Raw genomic sequence first — 26867 nt, 5'->3', positions numbered from 1 at the left:
AGGAAAACTACAGCTACTCACATGTTTCACTCATTAGCAGCTTTGTCGTAGTATGCCAAACCTTAATGGCTCATGATAATATATATTCTTAATTGTATTATTTTGTATTTGTAAATGAATTATTTATAAATATTTGTTTCAAAACACAGATCAATAGAGTTCTAGACACAAAATGTATTGGAGAGTTTGCTAAAAAATGTTATAATACTTTTTTGTATTCCTACCTTTGCTAGTCAGGTTTTCCAGTCTGCGAAACTGTTTTTTCTGGAAAGTATTTGAGTGTTAAATCTTCTTACGGTTCTGTAGGTCACATCTGTCTGAGTCCTACGTGTAAAATCCAGTTGGACTCAAAAACACCACCTTTAAAGGCGGATGTTCAAAATGTAAAGTTGAAGAACGAAAACAAATCGAGCTTCAACACCAAGGCGCTCGGGCGGGATCAGATATCGGTATTCCAAATGTCCCAGCTCTGAATGTATGAACTTTCCAGCAATCCATTAGCAGCTTCAGCATCACGGAGCCCCTCCCAGAGATCCAAGCTGAGGTTACGAATTCCTCCTGCATATGACGACATAGTAGGTAAATACCCATGGATATCCATTACATTGTGAAGCATTTATTCCCTTGCTGGTACGTTTGTCCACCATCAGGGAATGTACCCTAAAGCTGGTGGGGCTTAATGACAGCAAAGACTCTGAGTTGCAGATGTTGCATGGAGCAAAGGCAAAGAAACGTCATCTGTCCGTTTATTTTTGCCGGGATTGGCAGATTTCCTCCTCCCTATGTGTGTGGGTGTGGAAATCAGCTTATAAATAAATGGGTGCCCCGGGTCGGTGTCAGAAATCGGCTTTCACAGTCTTAAAGAAAAACCATTCAATCACTTTTCATTTGTTATTTCAATAATTGCCTCAATTGTTATTGTGGGAGGATTGCATGGGGTTGTTATAGACTTTTGTGTGTGTTTTATTTCAAATAAATATAATCTTTAAAAAAAAAAAAAATCAACAGATTATTATTCAGTTTAATCAAGTCTGACATAGATCTGATACTTATGAGCTTATGAAATATCAAATATGTCACCCCTTAAGCGAACAATATGTGCAGAGCAGGCTGGAGTATTAAAGTCATAACAATGACATTCAGCATCCTTTATTTATATAAATCCTGGTGACAGATGGGTCTGCAGATAATAGAGCTCCCTCTAAACGGTAAGACCTAAGGAGCAAAGCGGTGGGCGGAGGAGTGCATCCGGATAGTAGCAGGATGAAGCAAGGCACTATTTAATCTGAAGACAACATGGATAGAGGCTGAAGGAGGGGGGTGGGGGGATATGACAGCAGAGGTGGGAGAGCAAGAACATGCTTGTAAGCAGACAGTCTGCAGATGTAAAACAGAATCTTTCTGCTTTAGCCAGACGCTGCTGTCTGGATTTTTAGATTCCTCGCACAAACAATGTCTGGAGGATCATATTGAAATGTGAAGGAACGATTATTATTCTGTCTCCTATCTCTCCAATGAATCGCATTTGTGTGGGCCTAAAGTTGCTTTCAAATGAAATGAAACTTGGTAATGAAAGCTGGTGGGTTTATGTATGTTATACGGAGGGGTGCCGTAAAGTTTGAGGCGTAAACCATCTGGAAGTCAGATATCTAGAATCTTCTCCTACAGATTTTGTCCAATCAACTTCAAATATTGTCATGTTCAAACCTTAATGATGAAAAGTAATCAAATATTTATATTTCCTGGAACACCCTGCCATGTTGTTGTGGCCATTTTCAGCAATATTGAAAACAGCTTTGGTCTTATTTATCAAGTAATACATCTATTTCATCTATCAGTCTTGTTTGTTTGTATTTAACTAAGTACTACAGAAATGTATGCAGTGATTGTATTATTGGGTCATAGGTTAGAGACATTTGATTGACCCATTTGATCAAGTCATTTGAATGGACGATCAAAACGGGTCATTTGATTGTCCCAGCGCCATCCGTCGTCCCACCAGCACCCCCAATGTGCATGGATGTTTGGGGACCTGCTCGTCGCTTCTTGCATTTTCAATGTTGTTTTGATATTCTGCAGGCAGTGAGCTCCCAGCTGCCGGTGCCTCAGTGCATGACTGTCAACACAACAACCGGATAGCATTTGATAAACAGAGACCATATCTCACATCCTTGCAGAGAACTAGATCCTAAAATATGACTGTTTAGTCTTCTGAATTCACACTCACTCTGCTGTGGTGATAAAGTCTACGAACATTCTTAAATTAAGTCCTTTTAATAACAAGACGCTGAGAGGATATATGCACATCTGCAAGCCTTCACATTAATTAAAGTCTCCAGCCAAGGGCTTGTAAATCCTGGCCGCTGTAGCTGGTAGCTAAGTATGTCAATTCCTCTTGCTTCTGTGGCCGGTAGCCAGCAGATTTTCAATTAGTCCCTCCAATTGCAAATCATCCTTTGGCTGCGGGATATTTTGAGTCCACTAATTGCTCTGGCTGCATGGCACATCTGATTCATGCCCTGAATCTTTGGAGCGCGACAGTTTCATCTCCTGGTCAGGATATTAATGGCTTCAGTCTGACCTGTTCGGACACCTTGGTCAAAAGATAAGTCCCATTATGTAAACAGCAGTTATAATGTTTGTGTTTTAAAGGTCAAAAGTGACGATTAGGGTTGAAGGAATAGTATGACGTTTTGGGAAATAGGCATATTTGCCAAGAGTTAGGTAAGAGAATTGGGGCTACGCTCTTATCTGTCTGCCAAGCCTGTTCCAGATATCATATTACTCTCATCATTTAGATATGCGTTGAAATGCTCAAAAAGAGTAGAATCAGCATACAAACTATAAACAAATAAAATGATAATAATTTGTTATGTCGTTATGAGAGCTAACGTCTTGAGGCTTAGTCTCTACTAGCATACATCACCAACATTTCGGACCAAACGTCACAGTGGAGTTGTTTTTTTGGTATCTCAGAGAACATAGATCATGATTTGCAATTCAACATGGGGTTAGGGTAAACGTTGCAGCCTCCTTTTGGTTTCAGGACTCGCAGAAGCAGAACGTAATTGTCCATTAGGAGAACTTCATCAACTCAACTCCCTTTAAGACAAAAAAGGCCACACAAATCAGACGTCACAGGCCAGTGGATGTATGTGCAGGTTCTGTCGATAGCACCCGGTGGAGGGGACGTGTCAGCGCAGGAGAGGGCCTAATCCAATCAGCAGAGTAATTACAAACACACAGCACAGCAGCCCTGATGGCTGCATTGTCAGGGACGGCACTCAGCACAGAGGGATGAGCTCATGCCGGGTCAGAGAGGTGGCTGTCTCCACTGCCGTGCGATTAGAATCACCATCAGCAAAAATAAATGAAAAGGACAGCCAATATGCAGAGGGGGGGGGGTCGCACATTGTGTTCCCAATCCTCATTCGCCCCCTCCTTATCTTCATTGAAATGGCTTTAATCCACACCTTGCTCAGTGTTTTAATTCATCTGTAATTATATAATGAGTTTAGTGTCCTGATTAGTTTCTTTACAGCGTTGGCGCCTTCTTGTCGTTTTATTCAGCGCTGTCTATTCCTCGTTAATTAACACCATCACCTCACTCCTCCTGCCAGCGTGCAGTTGGGAAACAACCCACCAGATGTCACCCACACCTTCGTGCATCCAATCTGGGTTTTATGAAGCCTAATGAATGTTGGTGTTGGCACAGTGTCACAGCGTCACAGCGGTGCTTGGCGCATACAGCATTGGGGATTTGTTTCCTTTGCTTTCATGAGATGAACTCAAAGTCCATTTTGCACACATTTTGGCAGCAGCATATCCGCGATGCAGCAGCAACAGGATCTCTTCTCGTGACACATTGTACGTCCTCGCTCCACGCAGCCTTCGTGGCTTCAACCGGTGACTTAACCATCCTTCTCTTCGCCTCACAGGGCCGCTCTCCATCCCGTGTGTGCAGCCGAGCATGAATCTGAGGCTCGGGAGCGCTCTGGATGTGTGACAGGCTTCCTTGGAGAGGGGTAATTCTGAAGGGCAGAAGAAGTAATAGGGTGATCTATTATACAGTCAAACTCTTTCTTCCTCCTCTCTTGCCCCGCCCCCGCCTTCCTCCCTCTCCTCACTCTCTCCCAGTCTTTGGTTTCTCGCTGCCTCTGTCCTTGCATCAGCATTTCGTGAGGACAAATGAGAAGTAGAGTTTATGCACATTCCCGATGCCCTCCTGCAGAGCCCAGCACTTTCGCAATTAGACTGGAGTCCATCTGCCCCTATGATTCAAAACTCACCACAGCTCACACACACACACACACAGACACACACACACACACACACACTTTGAAATACAAATGTACAGACACACACTGTTCCAGTCTAGCAGTGCGTGACCGTAACCACTGGGGTGGGTTATAATGTGTAACTAAGCTGCCCTATTTCATCCACCCCTAAGGCACATTAGGAGATATGAAAAGGGAATGAAAGTATACAAAATGAGTATAACACATGGATTCACTTTGTGCAATTGTCTGCTTTCCATGGACAAAAGAGGAACAGAGACACAGCACCCAGAGGTGATTCCTTCCCGAAAACAAAAATGTAAAGCGTGTGTGTTTTTTATGCTCAACTACTGACAGGAAAAAGCATAACTTAAGCATTTTCCACTTCTCTGCATTGATTGGCTCCCCTTCCTTTTTTCTTTTACCCACTCCTCCACTTCCCACTGTTCCCTTATTTACCACACTTTATCAATTCATTCTCCATTAGTGTTTTAAATGGTTTTAAGCATCATCCTGTTCGAATGTCTTGAAAAAGGTCAACTCATGGTGCGAGACCAATAAGAAAAAAGCATCTCCCTCCTCCACCTCCTGCTCTATATTCAACCCCCTTTAAACCCCCCACCCCTGACATCTTTTTCTCTTGTGCGCTCCATTTTAGTCCCACCTCCCACCTCCCACCTCCCAGGGAGACAGGGAGAGAGCCCACAGCCACCATCTCCTCCTCCTCCTCCTCCTCCTCCTCCTCCTCCTCCTCCTCCTCCTCTTCCTCCTCCCCCCTCTCTCAACTCCCCGCTCTTCCAGCACACGCTCACACTCCTTCCCTCTGATGCCGACTGGATGCAGACCGGGGGATTTCCAGCAGCTTCCTAAATCTCTCCTCCCTCCCTCCCCTCCTCCTCCTCCTTCAGCATCCGGAGCGTCTCCTCTTCATCCTCCTCTTTCCTCCTGCTCCTCACCTCCGGGATGTGGCACTCGGTGGCTCTGCTCCTCTCTGGATTCTTTGCTTTGATCCACGGTGAGCCCGATCGCCTCTCGCTCTGTCTTTCGTTGAGTTTCCAGGAATCTCAACTGCAGCCTCCTTTACGGACTTTAGTCCGAAAGGGGGGATTCTAGAGGGAATGTAGGTATGGTGTCAATTCTGTTGATGCCTGATCTATGAATACGAATTCAAAGTAAAAAAAAAAAAAGACTCCGGGAGAAGAAAAGTGAGAATCCTGCTCACCTGTTTGCTTTCTTGTTTACATCTCTGGTTGTTTCTTTCTGGATATATGTGCTGGGTTGACCTATGGGTTGGACCCTTCTGTTTGAGATGTTTAGATTGATGCTGTGCACAGAGGCTGGTGACAGAAACAGTGTGTCGAAGAACCTGAGCAGTCATAACCTTTTATTCTTTTCTCCCCCATTCCACATGCCTCTCCTGGCCAGATCTGCATGTATGACAAGGGGTTTCCCCATATGGAAAACAGGTCATAGATCAATGGAATTGTATGTATAGATCGACTCTTCCATTTAGCCTCCCCTGTTGTGTTGGACGCCGTGTTGCAGCCAAGCTGACGGGGCTCGGAGCAGCAGGAGAGAATATAGAGCCGTCAGCTGATGGCAGAGCTGAGAGGGTGAACTTTCCCGATAGGCAGAAGGACCGGCAGGGCTATTCTGTTTGTCTGTGTTTTCAAGAAGAATATGTACTACCAGAAAGTCCAACAAGAGGACAGACAAGGCCCACGTTTCAGACTGCACTGCTGCACACTGCATTTTAAGATTTAAGGAAAGCTCCAGGGCTTTTCCATCACTTTGCTTCGATGACACCATCTTTCAATACCATTAGTGTGGGGACATGTCTGCCAACGCTCTGGACCCTTAAACCCTGACAATTCCCATAAATAAGCATTCAAGCCAGGGACAAAAGACATCTTACGCTGTTGGACAATGTCCCACATGCAGTGTGTTCTGCATCTGCCTTGCTGTTTATTGAGGTCATAAAAACAGACTGAGTGAAATCCTCCAACCCGAGACCCCATTTTTATAATTGCTCCACCGACTGGAGAAGTCCTAGCTGTTTTGAGCACAATTTCAGAATGATTGCCTGCACTTCAGCGTCATATAAATGGCACCTCTTGATCTCAGCAAGGATATTAGATGTGATTTTGGATGGAGTCTAAATGTGTTGTGACGGCTCACTTATGGGAAAGATAGAAGAAGCTTTAGTGATGCGACATACATTTGAATTTGGTCTGCACCTTTTTGGTTGACTGTACGGTCTGCTCCATTCATTCAGTCAGTCCATCAACATCTGGAGTCACCTGGTATTTGTATCATTTCAAACTAGTTATTCGTGCCAATCATGCGCCGATGAGGTTTCCGCCTTTTCCTACTTAGATTGTTATTTGCTGACTGTTCTCCACGCTTTCTCAAATATTTCTTCTGTTTGCCGATTTTATTCTGTATTATAATTTGAAATGTAATACTGCTAAATAATTAAATCTAACGAAAAGGCTGGACTTCTCCTCCAGATTGATTAGAAAAACTTAAAAGTGGAGATAAGTGTGACGAATGGAGGAAGATGGTTTGGATCAGTTTTTTATTTCTGCTAATTTAATCATTTAAAGCTTTTTCTCTCTTTTTCCTCTAAGACTTTTATTTGTAGCCTTGTTCGTTGGTTATTTAAAGATGAGGAGGTTCCGCTCCTAAGGGCTACGCTTTCTGATTAGATCAGCAACATGTTTTCTACTCCCACCCAAAAGTCTGATTTGCTTCCTGAGCGATGCGTTTATAAGGTTTTCATGAAGATTGGTGTCATTTCTTATTAGTTCACTTCACAGGAAATGCTCACTAATTGTGTTAATAAGACTGTTACGTATCAGTGACCTAAACATCACGTACAGGGGATCTTTATGGTGTCGAGTGCGGCTTGTTTTCACATATGTAAATGATCTTGTTGTCTGCCTCTGCAGTGTCGGTGCAGGGTCCTCACCAGAGGAACCTGCTAAAGAACCTCCTGAAGGACTACAACCGGATGGAGCGGCCGGTGGGCAACGACTCCCACCCGCTCACCGTTATCTTCTCCCTCAGCATGATACAGATCATGGATGTGGTAGGTGTCTCGCCTCACGAACATTATCCAATCATTTACAAATATAAAATGTTCCTCTGCATGATGAAGCTTCTTAGACATAAGGTCAAGAATCATTTGCAGCCTTTAGTTTTGTTGTGTTATTCAATACCGATAATTAGCCCAAAAAGGGAGAATTAAAATCATAATTTGAAACCAAGTATATGAACTGTAATGTTAAAATGTCATTAATGAATTACAGGTAACCTTTCTGTAATCTGTAAAGGATGCTAAAGGGTGTACTATCTGCCTCATGATTAATGCAAATAATAATAATAATTTAAATGTTTTGCAGGATGAGAAGAATCAGGTGCTCACCTCTAACATGTGGCTACGGATGGTAAGGACCCCCGGGAAATAAGAGAATGAATTTGCAGCTATTAAAGGTTTACATGGTTTTTAAACAATAAAATACTGTTTTGATGACTTATAACAAGACTTTAGACTCGACTTGGATATGAAAGTTTAGCTTCCAATATTTGAGGTATTTCTATGATTGATATGAATTATGTTACATTTAACTAATGGTAAATGCAACGGAGAGGTTTGCCTGTACTGTCGTCCACTGGGATACAGACTGTATGTGTGTGTGTGTGTGTGTGTGTGTGTGTGTGTGTGTGTGTGTGTGTGTGTGTGTGTGTGTGTGTTTAAGAGTTGGTTCGACCATTATCTCCAGTGGAACCAGAGCGAACATCCCGGAGTGAAAAACCTGCGCTTCACCACAGACCAGGTGTGGACACCGGACATCCTGCTCTACAACAGGTAAAACACGCATAAACACCTTAACACACCTCTCACACATACACATTGTATTCCAACAAGTAGTGTCACTTCCTCCCCTGCCCTTCCTCAGTGCAGATGATGACTTTGACTCCACCTTTAAGACCAATGTTCTGGTGAACTCCAGCGGCTACGCAGAGTATCTGCCTCCAGGTGAGTCCCTCCCTTTTATTTATTCATTCCTGCTCTCGCTATTCCTCATTCCTCCCTCGTCTCCCTTCGATGCAGCGGCAGCACATCAATTTTCGCTTGTCTCCCCTGTTTGTACATTTCACATCCATATTTCATAAGTATACACAGCATCCCTGGTTACTCACTGGTTACACATTCCCAGCGTTGTGAATACCGCCTATAAATAGGATATGCTTGCTTCCGCCATTTTCCTGTTTTCACACAAACGCAAGACCAGTGCAAGTGTGAAAGAAGCACCTCCCCTGGGGTTCCACGGGTCTTTTGAAATGGCCTTCTGGTGTAAAAGGTCTGAGGACTTCTCAGAGAGACACACACTATCTATTGTATTCAGCGGCCATGTTTATTAACAGGCTGCTGCTGAATGTAAATACAACTCCGTAATGCGCTGGATCACAGCCAATTAGGGAATGGATGAAAGGCATGTCTACATTGGTGGAATATAGAGAGGGCTTTACTACATGATGGAAATGGAAAAATAATAGGCAGCAAACCAGCTATTTCAACTCCCGCACACAAGCCTGGTTGCAAGTCCTGAGGTATTTTGTGGGCTGGTGTTATCAGGAAGTATAAAGGCAACAGCTCTGTGGGTGGCTGGCATGGAACAGGAGCTTGACACACAGTGAATAATTCAAAGGCGGAGGATCCAGGTGTCGACTGCACACCACCACTTGCAGAGAAAAACCTCTCACAGCTGCAGAGGTAACGGTGTTATGGTTGGGTGTAATGTTTTTAGCTCATGTCTTGATTGTGTGACATCGGCAAAGGGAACATCTTGTTTCCGGGGCCTTGTAATGCCTTCTTGGGAAGCGACTTTCAGAATGACAGAGATTTATTTTGGGAGCCTTGCTGTGGGAGAGGGAGATTATTCCAAGCTGCAGAAAAACCCAGGTGTCTCATGTGTGAGCATTGCTTCAAGGTTACTGGATATGTGTGAGAGGCATGGTTCAAAACTCACAAGCCCACAGAACAACTTCGACCCGATCAGTGTGATTATGGGTTTAGTGCCTTCAGAGTTCATAACAGTAGTAATCACACAGATATCACCCCCATGAAGCAAAGGCAAAAGCTTGGTGTCAGTTGTTGGATATAAATATATATAGCAAGTACTTAATTTGATGTGATCAACCTCTGCTTTGAAGCCAGCCCTCTCCCTGCTAACCTCTGCTCTCCAAAGTCTGCTTTGATTCCACTCATAACGAATGTCTTTGAGCGCTGTAAGGCTTCATTGGCGTTTTGGTTCTGCCTGCGTCTGAATGTTTGAACCGGGCTTTATCATTTCATTTAAGGGCCATCGTTTGCCAGCGACCACTGCGAGGATCTTCCTTTGGGGGTGGAAACTAACGAGCAAGCGCACTTTTAGGATTTTGTGCTTGCGTGTGCCTACACATGCATTTGGGGGCATTTATTTTTGCATAATAGAATTGGTAATCTGATTAGGAAGCGCACAGTCTCATTTCTCAGTGTCACTGTTGATGTGTTCTCCTTCCGCCGAGGCTTTGCTAACAGCTGTGTGTGCAGGCATAGCGCAGTGACAGTGTCTGTTTGCAGAGCGAAATATCTGAAACACTGCTGGTGAAAACACTGCTGGCTTTTTTTGGGAGACATTTCTTTGATGAGAGGTTGTTTTTAATCGAGTCATTGCTTTAACTTCTCCAGTCTCCAAACTTAAAAACAGTGTATTGTTGGTACATGACCAATGTTAATAAGAATCCTTCTCAGTGCATCCTCGTGGTTGTGATGCAGCAGATCCTTCAGCAGTTCTTTATGAAAATGCAGCATGGTTGAGTTCAGTCCGTGAGCTGGCTGGATATGAAAAGAATGAATGAAAATCCTTGATATTCAGTGCAGGATTTCAGCAAAGCACAAGTGGCCCACCGGAGAATAGTCCCCTCTGTACAGGAAGCGGCAGGGGTAAATGTTGCTGTAATTTAGTGAATTGATTGCAGTGCTTTAACCCTCTGCCCCCTTTGTGTTTTCTTCTTCTCTTTTTTTTCTAAGGAATCTTTATGAGCACATGCAATGTGGACGTCCGCTGGTTCCCTTTTGACATCCAGAAGTGTGAGCTGAAGTTCGGCTCCTGGACGTATGACGGCTGGCTGCTGGACCTCCAGATGAACGATGCTGACATCTCAGCCTACATGCCCAATGGAGAGTGGGACTTAATTGGTGAGTAGGGTGATACAGTACATTTGCATTGCATCCTCATAAAACATCCATCCACAGAGCAGTGGTCCATTCCTCTCTGTCCTCGACTGCTCTTCAGGGGTTCCTGGCGCCAGAAGCGAGGCCTTCTATGACTGTTGTAAGGAGCCTTACCCCGATGTGACATTTGTTGTGACAATACGGCGGAGGACCCTGTACTACGCCCTGAACCTGCTCATCCCCTGTGTGTTGCTGTCTTCGATGACCCTGCTGATCTTTGTGCTGCCAGCCGACTCTGGGGAGAAGATCTCACTGGGTGAGTGGATACAAAGTGCATGATGGAGGAAATACGTTGACAAGAAGCTGGATACAAGAGGAGTTGTTGTTTTACGCCTCAGGTTTGAACTTTGGGAACGAACTAGGTGCAGACCAGTTTGACCTTCAATGTGAGTCCATTATATCTTCATATCTAGAGTGATTCAGTGCATACATCACAGGACTAATTAGGATAAGGATTAAGATGACCTTTATTATCCCTGAGGGGACATGCAGTTCTTCAATTGAACACAAGGGAGGTGAAACAACCTCAGTCACCTTCACACGTTTGGGGAGGATTGATTACTCAGCTGAAAAACGCACCAACACTCCCAATATTCAACATCCAACCATGAAGAGTTTGAATCAAATCTCCTATATGGTTCCCTATGCTCCAAGGTGTGAACGTTCAAGTATATACAGTAAAGCAAGATGGCCAAAAAAACCTAGCTTTCAAAATGTTCTTAGACTAAAGGCAAACCAATGAAGCATTGGTGCAGAAGACTTTGGGGTGGGATGAAAGGGGCAAAGTGAGAGAGGGCGAAGCTGCGAGAGTAGAGGTATAACAGGGTGAAATAGAAAGATGAGAAATGCGAGGAGGAGGAACAGAGACAGATGGGAGTGGGAAGGTAGTGAAGAGGGAGCGCAGACAGGGGAAGAATTTGAAAAGGATGAGACAGGACAGCACAAAAGAGAGGGGGACGATTGATGAGGAGGTAAAGGTGGGAGACAACCCATCCTAAATATAATAGGCTGGCAGAGAGAGAGGATGCGGTGGCGCCATTGAACAGCATCTGCAAATACATTTTAATATCCGCTTCAACGTGGAGCACAAGATGGATGATTTTCAGTCAACGAAAAAAGAGACTACAGATTGTATGGCCTTGCATTGAAAGTAGAAGACGGTTCATTGTATAGGCGATCAACAGAAAAGTCTTGATTATTTTTATGTCAAGATGATCCATTTTTGTGGGGATATATTTTAGACCTTGGGTGTGTGGAGCACAGAAGGACGTCGGGCAGCATTGTCAAAGCATATCTTTAACCTCACAGGATGCATTACGCAGCATTTCTCTGCAGAAAATAATGCCAAGCCTTACACACACGGCCAATTAACCTATTGGTGTAATTAAGGCTAGTGAATTGATTAGAGGAAGAGAGCTTACACACTGCCTTACTGGAAAATACTCTGACACTCGGGATGATGGAGGAGACACGGACCAAGTGGCTGGGGTCTTTATGGTGAGAGGACCATGCTTTTAAAAAGAAGAAGTGTCATTTCTGAGAAATTAGGCATTATAACAAAAGCATTTTTTATTTTCTCAATATCGTTTAAGGACATTTATATTTGATCTCTCAGCATGAGTTTAATTGAATGCTTCTGTATGGGGATATGTATGCCAACAAAGCACTCCTTAAATGTAGTCGGTCGGATAAATGAGACAGATAGCGAGGAGAAATTGAGATGGAGAAGAGTTCAAGGGCAGGAGTGTGTGAGTTGTGTGTGTTTGTGTGCACGCAGATGGAGTTTTGCTGTAGAGGTAGAGCATGTCAAAAATAATGTACAGTATGAGCAATTGCTGGTCATTTAAATAAATTGAATGTGCTCTCATCCAGATTATGATAATTAATCAACAAACTACGCACACACAACATGTAGGTCTCAAAAGAAAGTACCACCATTGATGGCTTATGAAAATGTGGGTAAAGCATAAGGTTCTTATGTTTATCTATCTTTCTTTCTGCAGGTATCACCGTTCTGCTGTCGCTTACTGTTTTCATGTTGCTCGTGGCAGAGATCATGCCAGCTACATCGGACTCTGTTCCTCTCATAGGTACGTAAAAGACAGTTTTATGTGTGTCTATATGTTCCCAAGTGGTTCTCATGGTCTTTAATGAGCATGTTGTTTAACTGTAATTATGAAACTAAATTAAAACCTGCACTAAGGCTACAATTACTTTGAGTGATCGTCAATATGAAATCAAGATGTTTTACTCCTTTAAGATACAGCAAGTTTCCATCTGACAGCGGCAATCAATATCTGGCCTTGAGTGTTCATTTTTGACAGTAGTGATTTGTTGTGGTGTACAGTAGGAACTAGCTCCTGGTTGAACTCTGGTGGTTTGTGTACTAGCATGATATCAAGCATTATCCAGCACAAAATACAGAGCTAAGGCTTATGGGGATTAGTTAGTGCTGTAAACCATATATATAAACACAAATGCTGGACGAATTGGGACTTTGACTTGACATTACACTCAAAACCACAAACGTCAACATTGTGGAGGCACGACTAAAAAAATCAGGGGATCATTAAAGTCATCCATATTTATCTTCTTGGCCCTGAGGAACACCAATGACTGTATATCCTTTGCTTGGCAATCCATAAGATAGTTGTTAGTCTGAACAAACCAACCTTGTCATTATAGAGCTACACCTGCTAGAATAGCTTAAAATCCTGGGTTAGTCACAGAGATCTTTAAAATCTGTCCGACACGGTGGTACAAAGTAAAAGCCAACAGAATTTATTTTGCCATCTGCTTGCCTTAAAAAAAGTTATAGTCTGAATTGATTGCAGGCCCGCATGCTGGGTATTATATTAAGAGAGCTGGCTGCAGCCAGACACAGATGTGTCTCTCATTGCCTAAAGACACAAATCCTGGTCATTAAAAACTTTGGAAAAAACAAGTCATTATCATCAGGATGCGGCTTTCAGCACAGATCTTTTCATTAACTAACCTGATGCAGTGCATCTGTTTGTTGATTTTACAAACACTATGTGGCTTCTAGCAAGTCGTGTCGGTATCAGGTCCCAAATGGGCCTGAAGGAATTAAACAAAGGATGTGTCTTTTTGAATGAAATAGGGAATTGATTATTATTGTATTGTTACAATTCATTTTATTTTCATTTATCCAAAGCGACTTATAATAAGTAAGTGAATTAAACATGAAAGGGTATTTTAAATATAGCCTAAAACAAAGAGACCTTCACTGGTCTGTGAGCCAAATCAGAACCTACTACTACTACCTACAAATCTCTCCACTCCCTAGCCCCTGCATACATCTCTGACCTCCTTCAGCCCTACACCCCCTCTCGTCACCTGCGGTCCTCTGACAAAGGGCTGCTCTCCATCCAGCGCTCCAAGCTGAAAACATTTGGCAACAGAGCCTTCAGTGTCGCAGCCCCCACCCTCTGGAATTCTCTGCCCTCTGCAATCAGGAATGCAGACACTCTGGACACCTTCAAAGAACACCTCAAACACTGTTCACTCAGGCCTTTGGCCTCAACTAATTTACAGTCACTTATTTCCTGCTATTGCTCTGTATGTTTATTATTACCTTTTGTTTTGTTACTTCCCATTGTAAAGCGTCCTTGGGTTTCGTGAAAGGCGCTATATAAATTGAAATTATTATTATTATTATTATTATGGCCACTGTGGCTGTCAATAAGCCAGGGAAATGATGTGTATTAGGATGTAAAATTACGTCATATTTCTGTTTCTACTCTGCCCAGGTCAGTACTTTGCCAGTATAATGATCATCGTTGGGATGTCCGTCATGGCCACTGTAGTCGTTCTGCAGTATCATCACCATGATCCAAATGGAGGAAACATGCCAAAATGGGTGAGCTGTGCTCAAAGTCTTTATCATAACCTCAAGTGCATCATTACTTAGACACCATGCTTTCCAGCTGGTTAAGCACTATAAATTGTTGTCTCCCATTTCCATCCATCCATCCATCCATCTTCTCCCACTTATCCGTGGTCGGGTCACGGAGGTCTCTCATTTCAGATAAGATATATTCATATTATTAATCTCAATTTGCCATCATAATTCGTATCATGCGCTGCCATTTTCAGCAACATTTCATCCATCCGTCAGTGCTACCTGTTCCCTTCTGCCAGTTTCTGCTCTCCACTAATTTCCCGACTTCTTCGGGCTGTGACTCATCGCGGTGCCAGACTGCCTGACAACAGACTTCAACAGGAGTGTGTTTCAAAGTGCTTTAGATACTGTATGTGGGCGGATGTTATTTGAATTTTTCTCTCACTCCTTATGTTTAATGATTAAAAATGCATGAAGCCTTTTTTTATTAACAAAAGTTTTGTTCTAATGCGCACATAAAAATGTCAATCGTGGAGAAAACGTGAAAACATGGTAGGCTTCATTTAAATGATTAGCAAATGGCTGGTTACCAAAATAATATACATTCTCTGTAATACTAATCAAATGAAATATACTGTAGGAAGGCATATTGATTGGCATATCAAAGTTGACAGGTCTACTTTTGTCAATACATCTACAAAAAGCTTTGTTGCATCAGGGTGCAGATGCCGCATATATCGACAGATGGAAGGACATGAGGTTGATGGATGCCCTTTTCAGGCATTCTGTCGCCAATTAACAAGCTAATTGATGTGGTTCAGATGAGTGCATCGAACCAGCACAGTTCATAATTGCAATTGCAGACAAAAATATCTGAGGCAGCAGCAACAGGGACTGCTACCTGGCCAGTAAACACACTAGGTGGAAAGTAATTAAGCAGTCATCTGGACAGTAGCTTCCCATTAGATGCCAACCACCCATCTGGACGCTTTTGGGCCAATATGCCCTTTTAGGGGACATGCAGTCTGTTTACAAGGGAGTTTTGTTTCAGGATTTGTAAGAGGAGAAAAGAGGAAACAAGTAGAACACAAGCTTTACATTCGTACCAACTCGCGAGAAGCTTATCTTGCCTTAAATGTATGCTGCAGTCTGTTGAGACATTATCGGAGGCGCAGTGCACTGCTATCTGACAGTGAATCTCAATAATTCCCCCCTTTAAATGGAATGCTGTCTTTGTAAGTATCCTCTTGCAGGAAATATATTTTAAGCTAAAAATCTTCTTTGCCCCACTTTAACTGGGAGTCCTAGCGAGGATTTGATACTTCTACTTATTCAAGCACGACTGCATTATGAAACAAGATGCAGGGGGGAAACAGCACCGACCATCAATCCAAGACATTTGAGGCTGTTCACCCGTCTGAACCCGTGTTATTTTAAGGTCAAGACGTGTAGGTGGTTTTCAATGCTCTCATAGCTTTACCGCTTTTTTACGTTTTCTTTTACCTTCTTTAATGCTTTTGTGCTCTTTGACTCTTCTACTAGCTGTCCACCACTCTCATCTTTAAATGTTTTTCGCCGTTTTCTCATATGCAGTGGACACGAGGAAAATCACTTTCCGTAGTTTTCCTTTTCACACATGTAGAACACAACAGAGGATTGTCCGTGTCACACGTGTACTCAGTTAGCTTCAGGCAAGGGTTGGCACCAAGGGAGACCGTGTAGGAGGCATGCATTGAGTCGGATTACACCGGGGGCACATGCCAGTTTTATAATCTGTGTCATTTTTATGACAATTTGAGCATTGGCCCTTACATTCAGACGTTTCCAAATCTCATTCCCTCTAGTTAGAGATTTGGTGAGTGTTTTCCATCCAAACATTTGCATTACGACATAAAGCCCCTACGAGTAATGTCTAATTTCATGGTTGCAGTGCACGTGTGAAAGAGGCTTTAGTTCCTCTCTTCTTCTCTCTACAGGTGCAGCTGGTCTTGCTGCAGTGGGTAGCATGGTTCTTGCGTATGAAGCGACCAGGAGAGAACGATGACCCAGAACGGCCCCCGTGTGCCGCCCACTTACGCCGCTGTTCCTCGGGCTCGCAGACTGGGAGCATCACAAATCCACAAGACCCCACCCTGCATCCGCTGCACCCACAGAACCTGTCTTCTCTGCACACAGGGCCCCTCCACGCGGGGCATCCTCACCTTCATGCCCAAACCAGCGCCAACAACAACGGGAACCTTCTTTACATGGGCTACCAGAGCATGGAGGACCCTTCAATTCTCTCAGAGCCTCTCCAGAGACATAACATGTCTGCAGGGCCTACACGTGTAGCAGGAAGCCCGCCTCCTCACCTCCCGTCTCAGTTCTGCAGCTCCCCACCACCTCCTACCCCCAACATGGATACTGTAGGCTGCCCCAGCACAGTGTCCAGTGGGGGGGGCTTTGGAGGTGGAACCGGAGGTTGCTTGAATGCAGGTATAGGAGACCCACAGTTACAGGCCATCTTGGAGGAGGTGCGTTACATGGCAGACCATTTCCGGGAGCAGGACGAAACCGAGAGCGTTGCAGACCAGTGGAAATTTGCAGGCGCTGTGATTGATCGTTTGTGTTTGGTGGCGTTCAGCATTTTCAACATCATTTGCACCATCTCTATCCTCATGTCTGCTCCGAACTTTGCGACTGCTGTTTCAAAAGACTTTGTATGAAAGCAAAAAGGAAAAAAGATGAAGAGAAGCGTGAAGGAAAGGATGAGGGAAATTAAATATAGGCTGAAGAATGGAGTGGGCCCGGATACAAGGAAATACAATTTCCCGCGGACTGTAGTCTCTGTGATTTGTGATTGCGAGGAACTCGAAAATAGAAATTAAAAAAATGGTGTTCTTTGCAGTACAGGACTGTTTTGTAACTGACATATAAGAAGAAAACAGATAAGGAAGGGAATACAGAGTATATGTTTAGGGTGAGCAGGGTGCTTTATCAGATTCTTGACAAGGTGAAATTCATTCTTTTGTTAATTCAAAGTATTTTCCCACAAAACAAGGGGAACAAATGAGTCAAAAAAAGAAATAAAGAACAAGATCAGTCCAATGCAACCTCAAGTGAGAAAGCTCTTAAAGCACTGGAGAGATTGAAAGAGTAAGAGGGAAAGCGACAGGCAGATAGAGACGGATAAATAAGACGGACATTGGGCTGTATTTTCTTAAAGAGGGAAAACAGTTCTTCACTACCACTTTTTGAGAACGGACTGCATCATTTAAAGTGATGGGAGGAGGAGAGGGCTGGGGGAGACGAGAAATATTTTTATTTTAAAAGAGTGAGTAACTAGACTTCATCTCGTGTGGCAGAGTTAGGCGGAGTAAACAGCGTGATGCCTGGATATACAAAAGTTGATGGAAGATCAGTAAGCAGAGAGGAACAGAGGAGGACCTTATCTATTCAGTCACATCCATTTAATGACCATCAAATTGAAAGACCTTGAGATAATCTTTAGGACTAATAAGCTTTTAAAGGATGAAGTCCCCTCTCTGCTTGAAAACCACTTATCCCTTACCCTTATCTCTTTGAGACGATTGCCAATCTGCACCAATCAGCAGAGATCAAAAGCTCCTCAGCAGCGGGCACAGCGTGCAGTGCTTATCACCACCGGGAAACTCAATTAACCGGTCATCAGCAGCCCAGTAGCTGCACCGCGGTGGAGGCTTGAGCCAATAAGAACTCACGAGGCAGTAACCGAACGGATCTTATTGGATTTCAAATTAAACGTGTCATAACTGCAATGGGCGGTCAGGTCTTTAAAAGAACACGAGAGGCCCGCGAAAGGTTTAAGATCATGCAACAACCCTCAAATGTGTACGGAGAAGCAACATCCAATCACATTTCTGTCTGAACCCTTCAATGATGTTCAGATTCTTGAGTGATTCAGATCGACCCAGAATGAAACAGATGGGAATTTTACTTCGATTAATTTCAGTACAGTTGATTAACAGGTTTGATTTCAGAGTATGGCCTTCAGCGACAGAGCATCTGTAGAAATGTGGATACCAACAAACTAAATATGTATGTAATTAGTTTAGGTTTGAGGGGAATTGTGTTGTCTGCAAGTAGTATTAATGTTTGCTGAATGGAAGGTGGACTATAATTCATGGATGTACAAACAGTAGGTTGAATGTAAAGATGTTAAGGATGACTGTCCAACCTGACCAAAGTAATACAAGCTGTATTACAACATTACAGTGAACAGAGCAATTAGTCAAATGACAAACCTCATATCTCCATTCTTTGTACTCGCTGAAGCTTTGTCCAAAATCATTCTTGTTTAACTATATTGACCTTAAGCTGAAGTGAAGTATGTGTGGCACGAGTTAATAAGAGTGAGTTTGGACACAGCCCAATATTATAAGAGAAGGATGAGTCATTCAAAAATGAAGCTTAAAGCGAAATAGATCCAGCTGAAAGTGTACATTTAACAACTCTTCTCCGTGCAATTCAGCACAGGTCATTGCTGAGTCTATCGATGTTCAACTAACTCTAAGAGAGTGTCGCTCTCTTTAATATTAGTTTTCATGTGGATAGCTATTGTGCACAGCCACTGAAAATAAATATAGAATTGTCAGGAAAACATTTTCAACTGTAGGATTTTTCTGTATTTGTTCTGTATCAATAGTGGTATATTGTGTCATGCACATGAAGGTCCCCAGCCTAACAATCCCCTTTAAATAACATAACTGAAAACAAATGTTTTACCAATCATTTATGTTTCTCTACATTTGTGTACGTTTTGAAACACAATGAAATTAGCAAAGTAAGCTAAGCTTTTTCTTTTTTTGCCCGACAACTACATTTCCTCAAAAAATAAGCCTTTGAAGCGAAGACCGAACTTACTGTATATTTTTCATATATTCCAAAAATCCCATAAAACAACTTAAACCTACAATAAATCCAGCCTCTCAAAGCTTCCCTACACGGCCATGGCACGGATCCTCAACCTTAAATGTTTACAATGCAGACAAACTTAGAAACATGTCACAAGTATAGTAGTCAAACTGTTTGTTTGGGACTATTTCCAGCTGTGGATTAATACACATCGGTGATTTAGCGAGTTGTTGTGTGTGCAGGATGGTAATTCACTACAGTGGCCATTTTCATTGAAATAAAGTATAATTGTACCCAGTACAACAATGTGGCTCATTAAAGTGATACAAACACTGGAGGTCTTAGGAAAAGCTATATTATGCTTCGGTCACACAGTCAACACTTGTTAAGAGAATAATTGTGCCGTAGGTTTTGGTATTTTCATGGGATTTTATGACAATTAGTTAAATGTACAATATCTGCAGATTCTTCTTTAAGAAATCTCTCTCGGTTTGCTTTAACACATACATTAATTAATAGTCTTAATGAGTTACCTACATTCCTGATACACTATTATCACTAGTGAATTTGCATATGTATTATTTCACTCTGAACTGCTACATACAGGGTAGAGAGTGTTGTACAATTCTTTATATATTTTTTCTTCATTTTCTGTCTCCTCTCCCGTAAGGTTTCCTAGCAGTCAAAAAGTAAACTTCTTGCCGGGGGGTTTGTAGAAGGACGTTGTCCTTCCAGCACATACTGACAACTAAACACTCACATCTGTACAGAACACTTTATCACCCTGAAAATAAAGGATTGTCTCATTTTTCTACCACCTTTGGTCTGTTCCCCGTCTCTCTGATTTGACAGTGGCTGGCCCAACACCCAAAAAGAAGAGAACAATGACGGAGAGAGGGGATAGCAGGGGGAGAGAAAGTGCTGACGCGCTGTGAGAGCTGGACAGGGCCTTAATTGATCACTCGTTCAGGAAGGAGAGAGGAAGGGATGAGATGGGGAGGCAGAGGAAGGGAGGGTTAATAGAGGAAAGAGGGGGGCATACTAGGTAACTCATCGGGTTTATGAGGGACAGAGGCAGCAGAGATGGGAGCTCAGACAAGCGTAACTCAGTCACATGCATCAAATGAAAGGCCACTGCAGTATATCACACCAAGGGACAACATATACTGCAGAAATAAACAGAAATTAGAGACATATTTTCATGCAACCATATGTCAATCAAGTGTGGGGAATGTGTGTGGTCCTCAGTGTGTCACTCAGTCAGCGAGCCAGACAGTCAGAGGTGTGTTTATAGTGTGCTGCCCTTCTTTAGCCCCGCCAAGGCCCCCTGTTCGAAGGGCTGACTCTTTTTCTCTCCGAGGTCGAAAAATGTGCAGCGCCAGCAATCTAGCAGCCCTTAGATTTACTGTGTTCACTCAGATGGAATAAAGGAAGAGTGTGTGGAGATTGTGCGTGTTGCATGTGTGTCCATGGGAAAGATGAGCCTCGGGGTCTGAGTACGCATAGAATCAATTAGTTCTTTTTCTTTTTCTCTCCCCACAATTCAAATGTAATAAGAGCAGGCTGGCCTCAAGCTTTCTCCCAGCCCTCAGATATGATACCAGATGGGTCATTTAGCTGCATCTCACTGGAGGCACATTTGGGCCTCATACAGATCTATTATTGTGTACACAGGGTGGCGATATAAAAGCTAAAAAGATGCCATAACTGCCAAGTATACAAATCAACTTGCAATACATATAGACACGGACAAAAACAAAGCAATCACATGCATACACACACATTGATCATGACCTGCATCAAACACGTGCACAACACTTTAACAGCAGGCATGTTGAACAACATTCAGGTGCACCACCCCTGTGCATGCACACCTGTTCTGTCCGAGGGTCTCCACGCACTCTGCTGCAAGGAAGCTCCCGACATCTTGCGGCTGAGGCAGATCAATGCCTTTTAATTACCAAGGGCCCAAAGTGTGGGTCGATACAGCTGACGAGAAGCAGAGAGAGAGAGAGGGAGAGGGAGAAAGAGAGGGAGCGATGGTCCAGACGGTGATGGATGCTCACTCCTCCCAGCGAGCCTACCTACAGATGTGTCGTTAGGCTTGATTAATCCTGCCAAGCCACATTGACTCACTTTACAGACCGCTGTATAACCAGCCGGGCCGTCGCAGTCGCGAGGCTAAGTGGAGACGAGGTGTCCGACCTCAGGAACACCGACCTCTTAAAGTAACAATATGTCAATGGTGGCTGTGACTCCCTATGGTAACAACACATACATTCATTCATGAGGTTCCTTAAAACAAACGTGTACTCAGGGACCGGAAAGCATCGGCAAAGGCATATATTCAGTTACCGGGGCTCTTTACTCTCTTTCATAAATCAATACCGTTTTATCTACGTCGCTTGCACAGTGAATTATGAACTAATACTCATCTGATCATTAATTTCTTTAAAGCAATTTTGATTCATTATAATTTTCACAGGGTGAGTAGAACTCTTCCTGCTGAGTAAAATACTGTGCAAAATGGTGAGCCCCTGTAATGGTGTCTAATTACATGAGGGGAAAAGAGTGAGCAAAGTCAAGGTTGAGCTGCTATGTTATGCTTTAATGTGAGGAAACTCCAGATCAAATGCAATCAGCCTGGAATAATCACGGAGTCTTATAAGGAGGCTTGTTTTTTTTATTTTATTCTGTTTATTTCCCTCACAATTATAGAGGTACAATAAATCATATCAAAAGCGTGTTAATTAAAAACTGATAGAAGCATGTGTTGCGCTTTATGGTGATGCAAAGGTGCTGTCATTTGATGCAACTCCAGAAACTAATATTATGCATAAATGGTCATATCAATTTCATGACACACAACTAAAGTCTGTGGGACATATTTATCTTACACAACTCACTCGCCCTCAGTTGCCTTATGTTGCAATGCAGTGCAACTCAATGGACAAAAACAAACGGGGATAATCCAGCACAGCCTTCCATAAAGGGCGTTCGGAGTCAAGACTTGAAGCTGTTAAGCCTTTTAATTATACATGGCATAATTACAAGTGTGTTATATAACACTATTTGAGATTTAAGATATTCCTATCCTGAGGAGGTGAAAAAAGCGGCTTGGATGAGAAATAAACAAGCAAGTAAAAAGAAATCCGAGTCTTGAGAATGGCATGCTGCAGACACACAGTTTTCACTAAATCTCAACACAGATGCATATTTAGTGGATTTCCCCTGAGGTGCTCCAACCAGATCAGCAGCCGCTCTAAGGATGTGGCAGCGGCACAAAGGCCACTATTCAGTAGAAGTACTCAATTCATGAGAAAAGGGATCACCTTTTTTTCTTCACAGGCAATGGTTGAATATTGTTGACGTGTAGTGGGATACACGTCAACAATATTCAACCATTGCCTGTTGATGTTTCTTAGGTCTTGATTCTCTGCTCTCACTTTAGACTGTTCACGAACTGAAACCGATTAAATGATGCCGGTAAGGATTGATTCAATGTGCATCAGCTGGGTTTATGAAATGTATTTCTATAGTTCTTCTTTAAAGTTTCTCTTTCGACTTACGATAGACATCTTGAAGGTTCAAAGACAGAAGAGGTATTTTTCCACTAAATGTAGCAACACCAAAGCGTTAATATATTTGATAACAACAAAACGTCTTACATTCAAAACAGAGCTGCAAAGACGAATCAATCAGTGGTCAAGTATTAAATATATCAACTCAATTAATTGATTTGACTACATTTTTGAGAAAAACAAAGTCAGGATTCCAGGTTTTTACATGTGAATATTTTCTGTATGTTTATTGTTCTCTGTCATAAAATGTAATACCTTTGATTGTGGACAATTCAAGACAGGGGATGGAATATTGGGCATTGAAAACAAGGATAGACATTTTTCACAATTCCATTCCATTTTATAGACCAAACATCTAATCGGTTGATACAAAATTAAAGTAATTGTTGGTTTGAAGACTATTTAAAAATGCCCCTCAAGCATAAATACAACACTACCATTAGTAGGTGGAAATAGCATTGGCTACTTAGCTTACTTCGTCTTCTTCATCAGCCAGCATCCTTCGTATCTGTTGCTCACTGAGTTGATTCCCCCCTTCCATCTTGATGTTTCTTGGCATCTCTTATGACCATCTATGAATGAGTTACTAACATTTATAACTGCGAAAAGGGAGCCTTATTGTAAAGTATAAAACCCATTCCCATTTATGAATGAGTTATAACATTCACGCTGACCTAATACACATTTTTCACAAGAAATGCAAAGTAAGATGCAACAGAACCAAGCAAAACATTTTATTCACACATCAAGAAAATCAGGACTCAAAATAATTACTATTTAGTATGACTGATACACATATTTAAACATAAAAGCTTTTCTCAGACATAAATGAAAGACTTGACAGAATGGTACTCAGTATATCCTTGAACAAGCGTCCAAGCAGTCCATCAGGGTGACCAGAGCCAAGCCAAGATGACCATTCAAGAACCTTGAGGTGTTTGTCAACGGGGGGGGGGCTAGTGACTTATCCGACCGGCCCACTTCTGTACCGCTAGTAAATTGTCAACGGGGGAGGTGCTAGTGACTTATCCGACCGGCCCACATCGTCCGACCGGCCCATGGGGATTCGTCCCGAACGTCCCGATGGCTGGGGTAAGCTACAGCCATACCAAGAAATGGCTTAGCCCCACCATGAAAAATTATGTTAAAGTAAGCAAAAAAAAAAAGACGCGCCGAGTACATTGCACAGACAGCAGCAAGATTGATTTCAGTAGCCACTTGTCTGGAAATGTCGAAGACTAGAAACGGTTTTGAAAACTTTTGTCACGTATATTTCAAGGTTGTTATGAAATGTGTCATTGGGCTTTTTTACAACTAAGATTTGTTAGAAAATGTTCTCGAATGTATTTACCGGAGACCACTTTGGATATTGTTACTACACAAGGAAAAGTACTTGAAGTGGTTACTTGTTATAAATACCTTGCCATCTGGCTTGATGATTGTCTCTATTTTAAACCTCAGGTCAATAATCTGCTTAGAAAGCTGAGAGTGAAGCTAGGTTTCTTTTTCAGAAACAAGTCCTGTTTCTCGCTTGAGGCCAGGACAATGCTAGTCTCTGTGACCTTTTTACCTGTGCTGGACTACGGTGATCTGGTCTATATGAATGCACCTGCCCATTGCCTGATCAAGTTAGATGCCGCCTATCACAGTGCTCTGAGATTTGTTACAAACTGTAAAGCACTTCCTCATCACTGCACCCTGTATGCCAAGGCAGGTCTGCCATCACTTACTGTACGGAGACTCAGTCATTGGTACATGTTCATATACAAAGCCATGCTGGGTAAACTACCACCTTACATCTGCTCACTGATATCACAGAGAGTCGCAAGTAGCTATTGCCTGAGATCCCAGGATGTGTTTTTATTACATGTACCAAGTGCGAGGACTGTTTTGGGCACTAAAGCGTTTATGTGCGCAGCTCCTCTAGCTTGGAACACTTTGAAAATGAGCATTTTGGTTCCCCTGCATAATTTTAAAGCACAGCTTGATGAAATGATATTTGATACTCCTGGTACCGGTCTTGAATAAGGTACAATTGTACCCCTGTCCTTATGTTGTATGTGTCCTTTTTTTCTGTTACATGTGTAACCAATGTGCGGCAGGTCTCCCTTGTAAAAGAGATCGTTGATCTCAATGGGATTTTTTACCTGGATAAATAAAGGCTACACACATTTGAACATTGGGCTAAATAACACATAATACTGTTATATATTAGAACATATTTAAGAAGTACAAGAGCAGATGTTTAATTTGTGGGCCATATTTCATTATACTTTTGAATTTGCTGAGGGCCGATTCAAAATGGTCCGCGGGCCGCATTTTGCACCCGGGCCGTAGTTTGGACACCCCTGCCATATATATTCCATATTAAGAAAAAAAACACAGCACAGTTGCTCCTGGTAGCTACATATTATTAAAAGGCTACTTAGTCTAAGTTTATAGTACTAAAACAGATTAACTATATGTCAATAGTCACACCTGATAGATGAGTATGGAAGTATGGTTCAAAATATACCTTCCCTCCGACTTTGGCGTCAGAAAAACAGAAAGTGAGGGCAGGTGGTGAGGCTGGCAGGCTGCAGTCAGCATATAGTGCCCACGCGAGACAGCTTTAATGAGATGAGTATTTTCACCTCGGCAGTGCCAATGAATGCACACTGGTTTTTATGGGCTTGGTTCCACTGGGTGCATTAAGAGTCTCTGTATTTTTGTTTTGAATTAAGTCCCTCAGTTTCCCACAGTGACCGACGTGAAGATCTGTACAGCATGTCACGATGAACATGTCAGCGTACCCGTTGCCCTGATAGAATAATGTGCTGTGGACCTTTTATGCCGCGCTCCCTGCCATGGGACCCGTTATACTGTACAGCAATGTTCCCTTTCCTGCAGACCGGAGGGCATTCTCAGACAGGACATTTGCATTGTTAAAGACTGGATAGTATGCTATGAAGCACTGCCACAAAGCATGGCTGTTCATAAATGAAGTAACTTCTAATCAGACGGTCCATGTGGTCTGTTCTGTCATTTGTTCGGCTCCAAAAAAAGTAGTGACGTTCTCTAAAATGTATCTCAAACCCCTTTAAGCCGCAGAAGTGGGGATGAGGGGACATTATTCCTGCCAGCAAACCGTTGCATCTGTTCCTCGTCACCTCTCCCAGCAGGCTGTACAATGCTGTTCGAAGCGTTGAGAAAAACAAAAGTTGCTTAAACACCTCATTCTGTCACATATAGACTTATAATTCAGCGTTGAACTTAGCATTTACCACAAGCGACAAAACAAATACATTTGCATAAATGCCTCCCACACATGAACAAATTACTCATTTAAATGTGAGGCGGTTAAAATGAACCTCGAGACTGAATGAGGTGCATGAATGGGAGTGCCATCACCTTGCTTGGCAGCTCGCAAAAGAGACATTCATCAAAAGCAATTTGTTCAGCATGGCTGTTACATTTTTGACCAATTCAAATGTAGAGATATTAAAAGCTTATTAGGTGCGTCTTTCTTTCAGGAAGTATTTAGTCCCAGAGGAGCGATCCTGTTGCTTTATCGCTTTATTGGAATACATGTCTTGACATTAGCGTTGTCCCACAGTAAGGAAAGGAATCCATACATTGATAACCACAACCTGAGTGCTTCATCATTTAACAGCTGTTAAAAACCCCTGGAGCTCATTCAGATTACTGCCAACTTAAAACAAAATGAGTCCATAGTTTTATGTTCTTGAGAGCGTAAATAAGTTCAGACCGACAGCTTTGTTTCCCAATATATAACTTTATTTAAAATATTGTTACAATTTATTACTCTACACAACATTTTCAAACCGTTTTTTCCATTTTCTTATATTGGTTAGTAAACCTTCATGTGTTTTTTTTAAGATATAAAATGTCCATTTTGTAGGCTAGTTCTGCATCAGGATTTTTTAGACGCTGCCTGTGATTTAAACAGCTTTCGTGAGTAGTTAGATAATCCTCCACTCAGCTGTTCCCCA

General features: G+C 42.5%; 1 protein-coding gene across 1 annotated transcript; it reads left to right on the top strand.

The window, feature by feature from the left end:
• The first annotated feature begins 5086 nt into the window (after positions 1-5086).
• chrna11 (cholinergic receptor, nicotinic, alpha 11) lies at positions 5087-20106 on the top strand. Its single transcript, XM_034093869.1, has 10 exons — positions 5087-5292; positions 7229-7368; positions 7682-7726; positions 8039-8148; positions 8240-8319; positions 10357-10524; positions 10622-10816; positions 12564-12650; positions 14331-14440; positions 16399-20106. Exons 1-10 carry the CDS (start codon positions 5241-5243, stop codon positions 17125-17127), a joined length of 1716 nt encoding a protein of 571 aa, XP_033949760.1. The 5' UTR covers positions 5087-5240; the 3' UTR covers positions 17128-20106.
• The last annotated feature ends 6761 nt before the right edge of the window (positions 20107-26867 follow it).

Source organism: Pseudochaenichthys georgianus, chromosome 11, assembly GCF_902827115.2.
Source record: "Pseudochaenichthys georgianus chromosome 11, fPseGeo1.2, whole genome shotgun sequence".
Classification (NCBI taxonomy): domain Eukaryota; kingdom Metazoa; phylum Chordata; class Actinopteri; order Perciformes; family Channichthyidae; genus Pseudochaenichthys; species Pseudochaenichthys georgianus.
The sequence above is the reverse complement of the archived record's forward strand: the minus strand, read 5'-3'. Positions and strand labels throughout refer to the sequence as shown.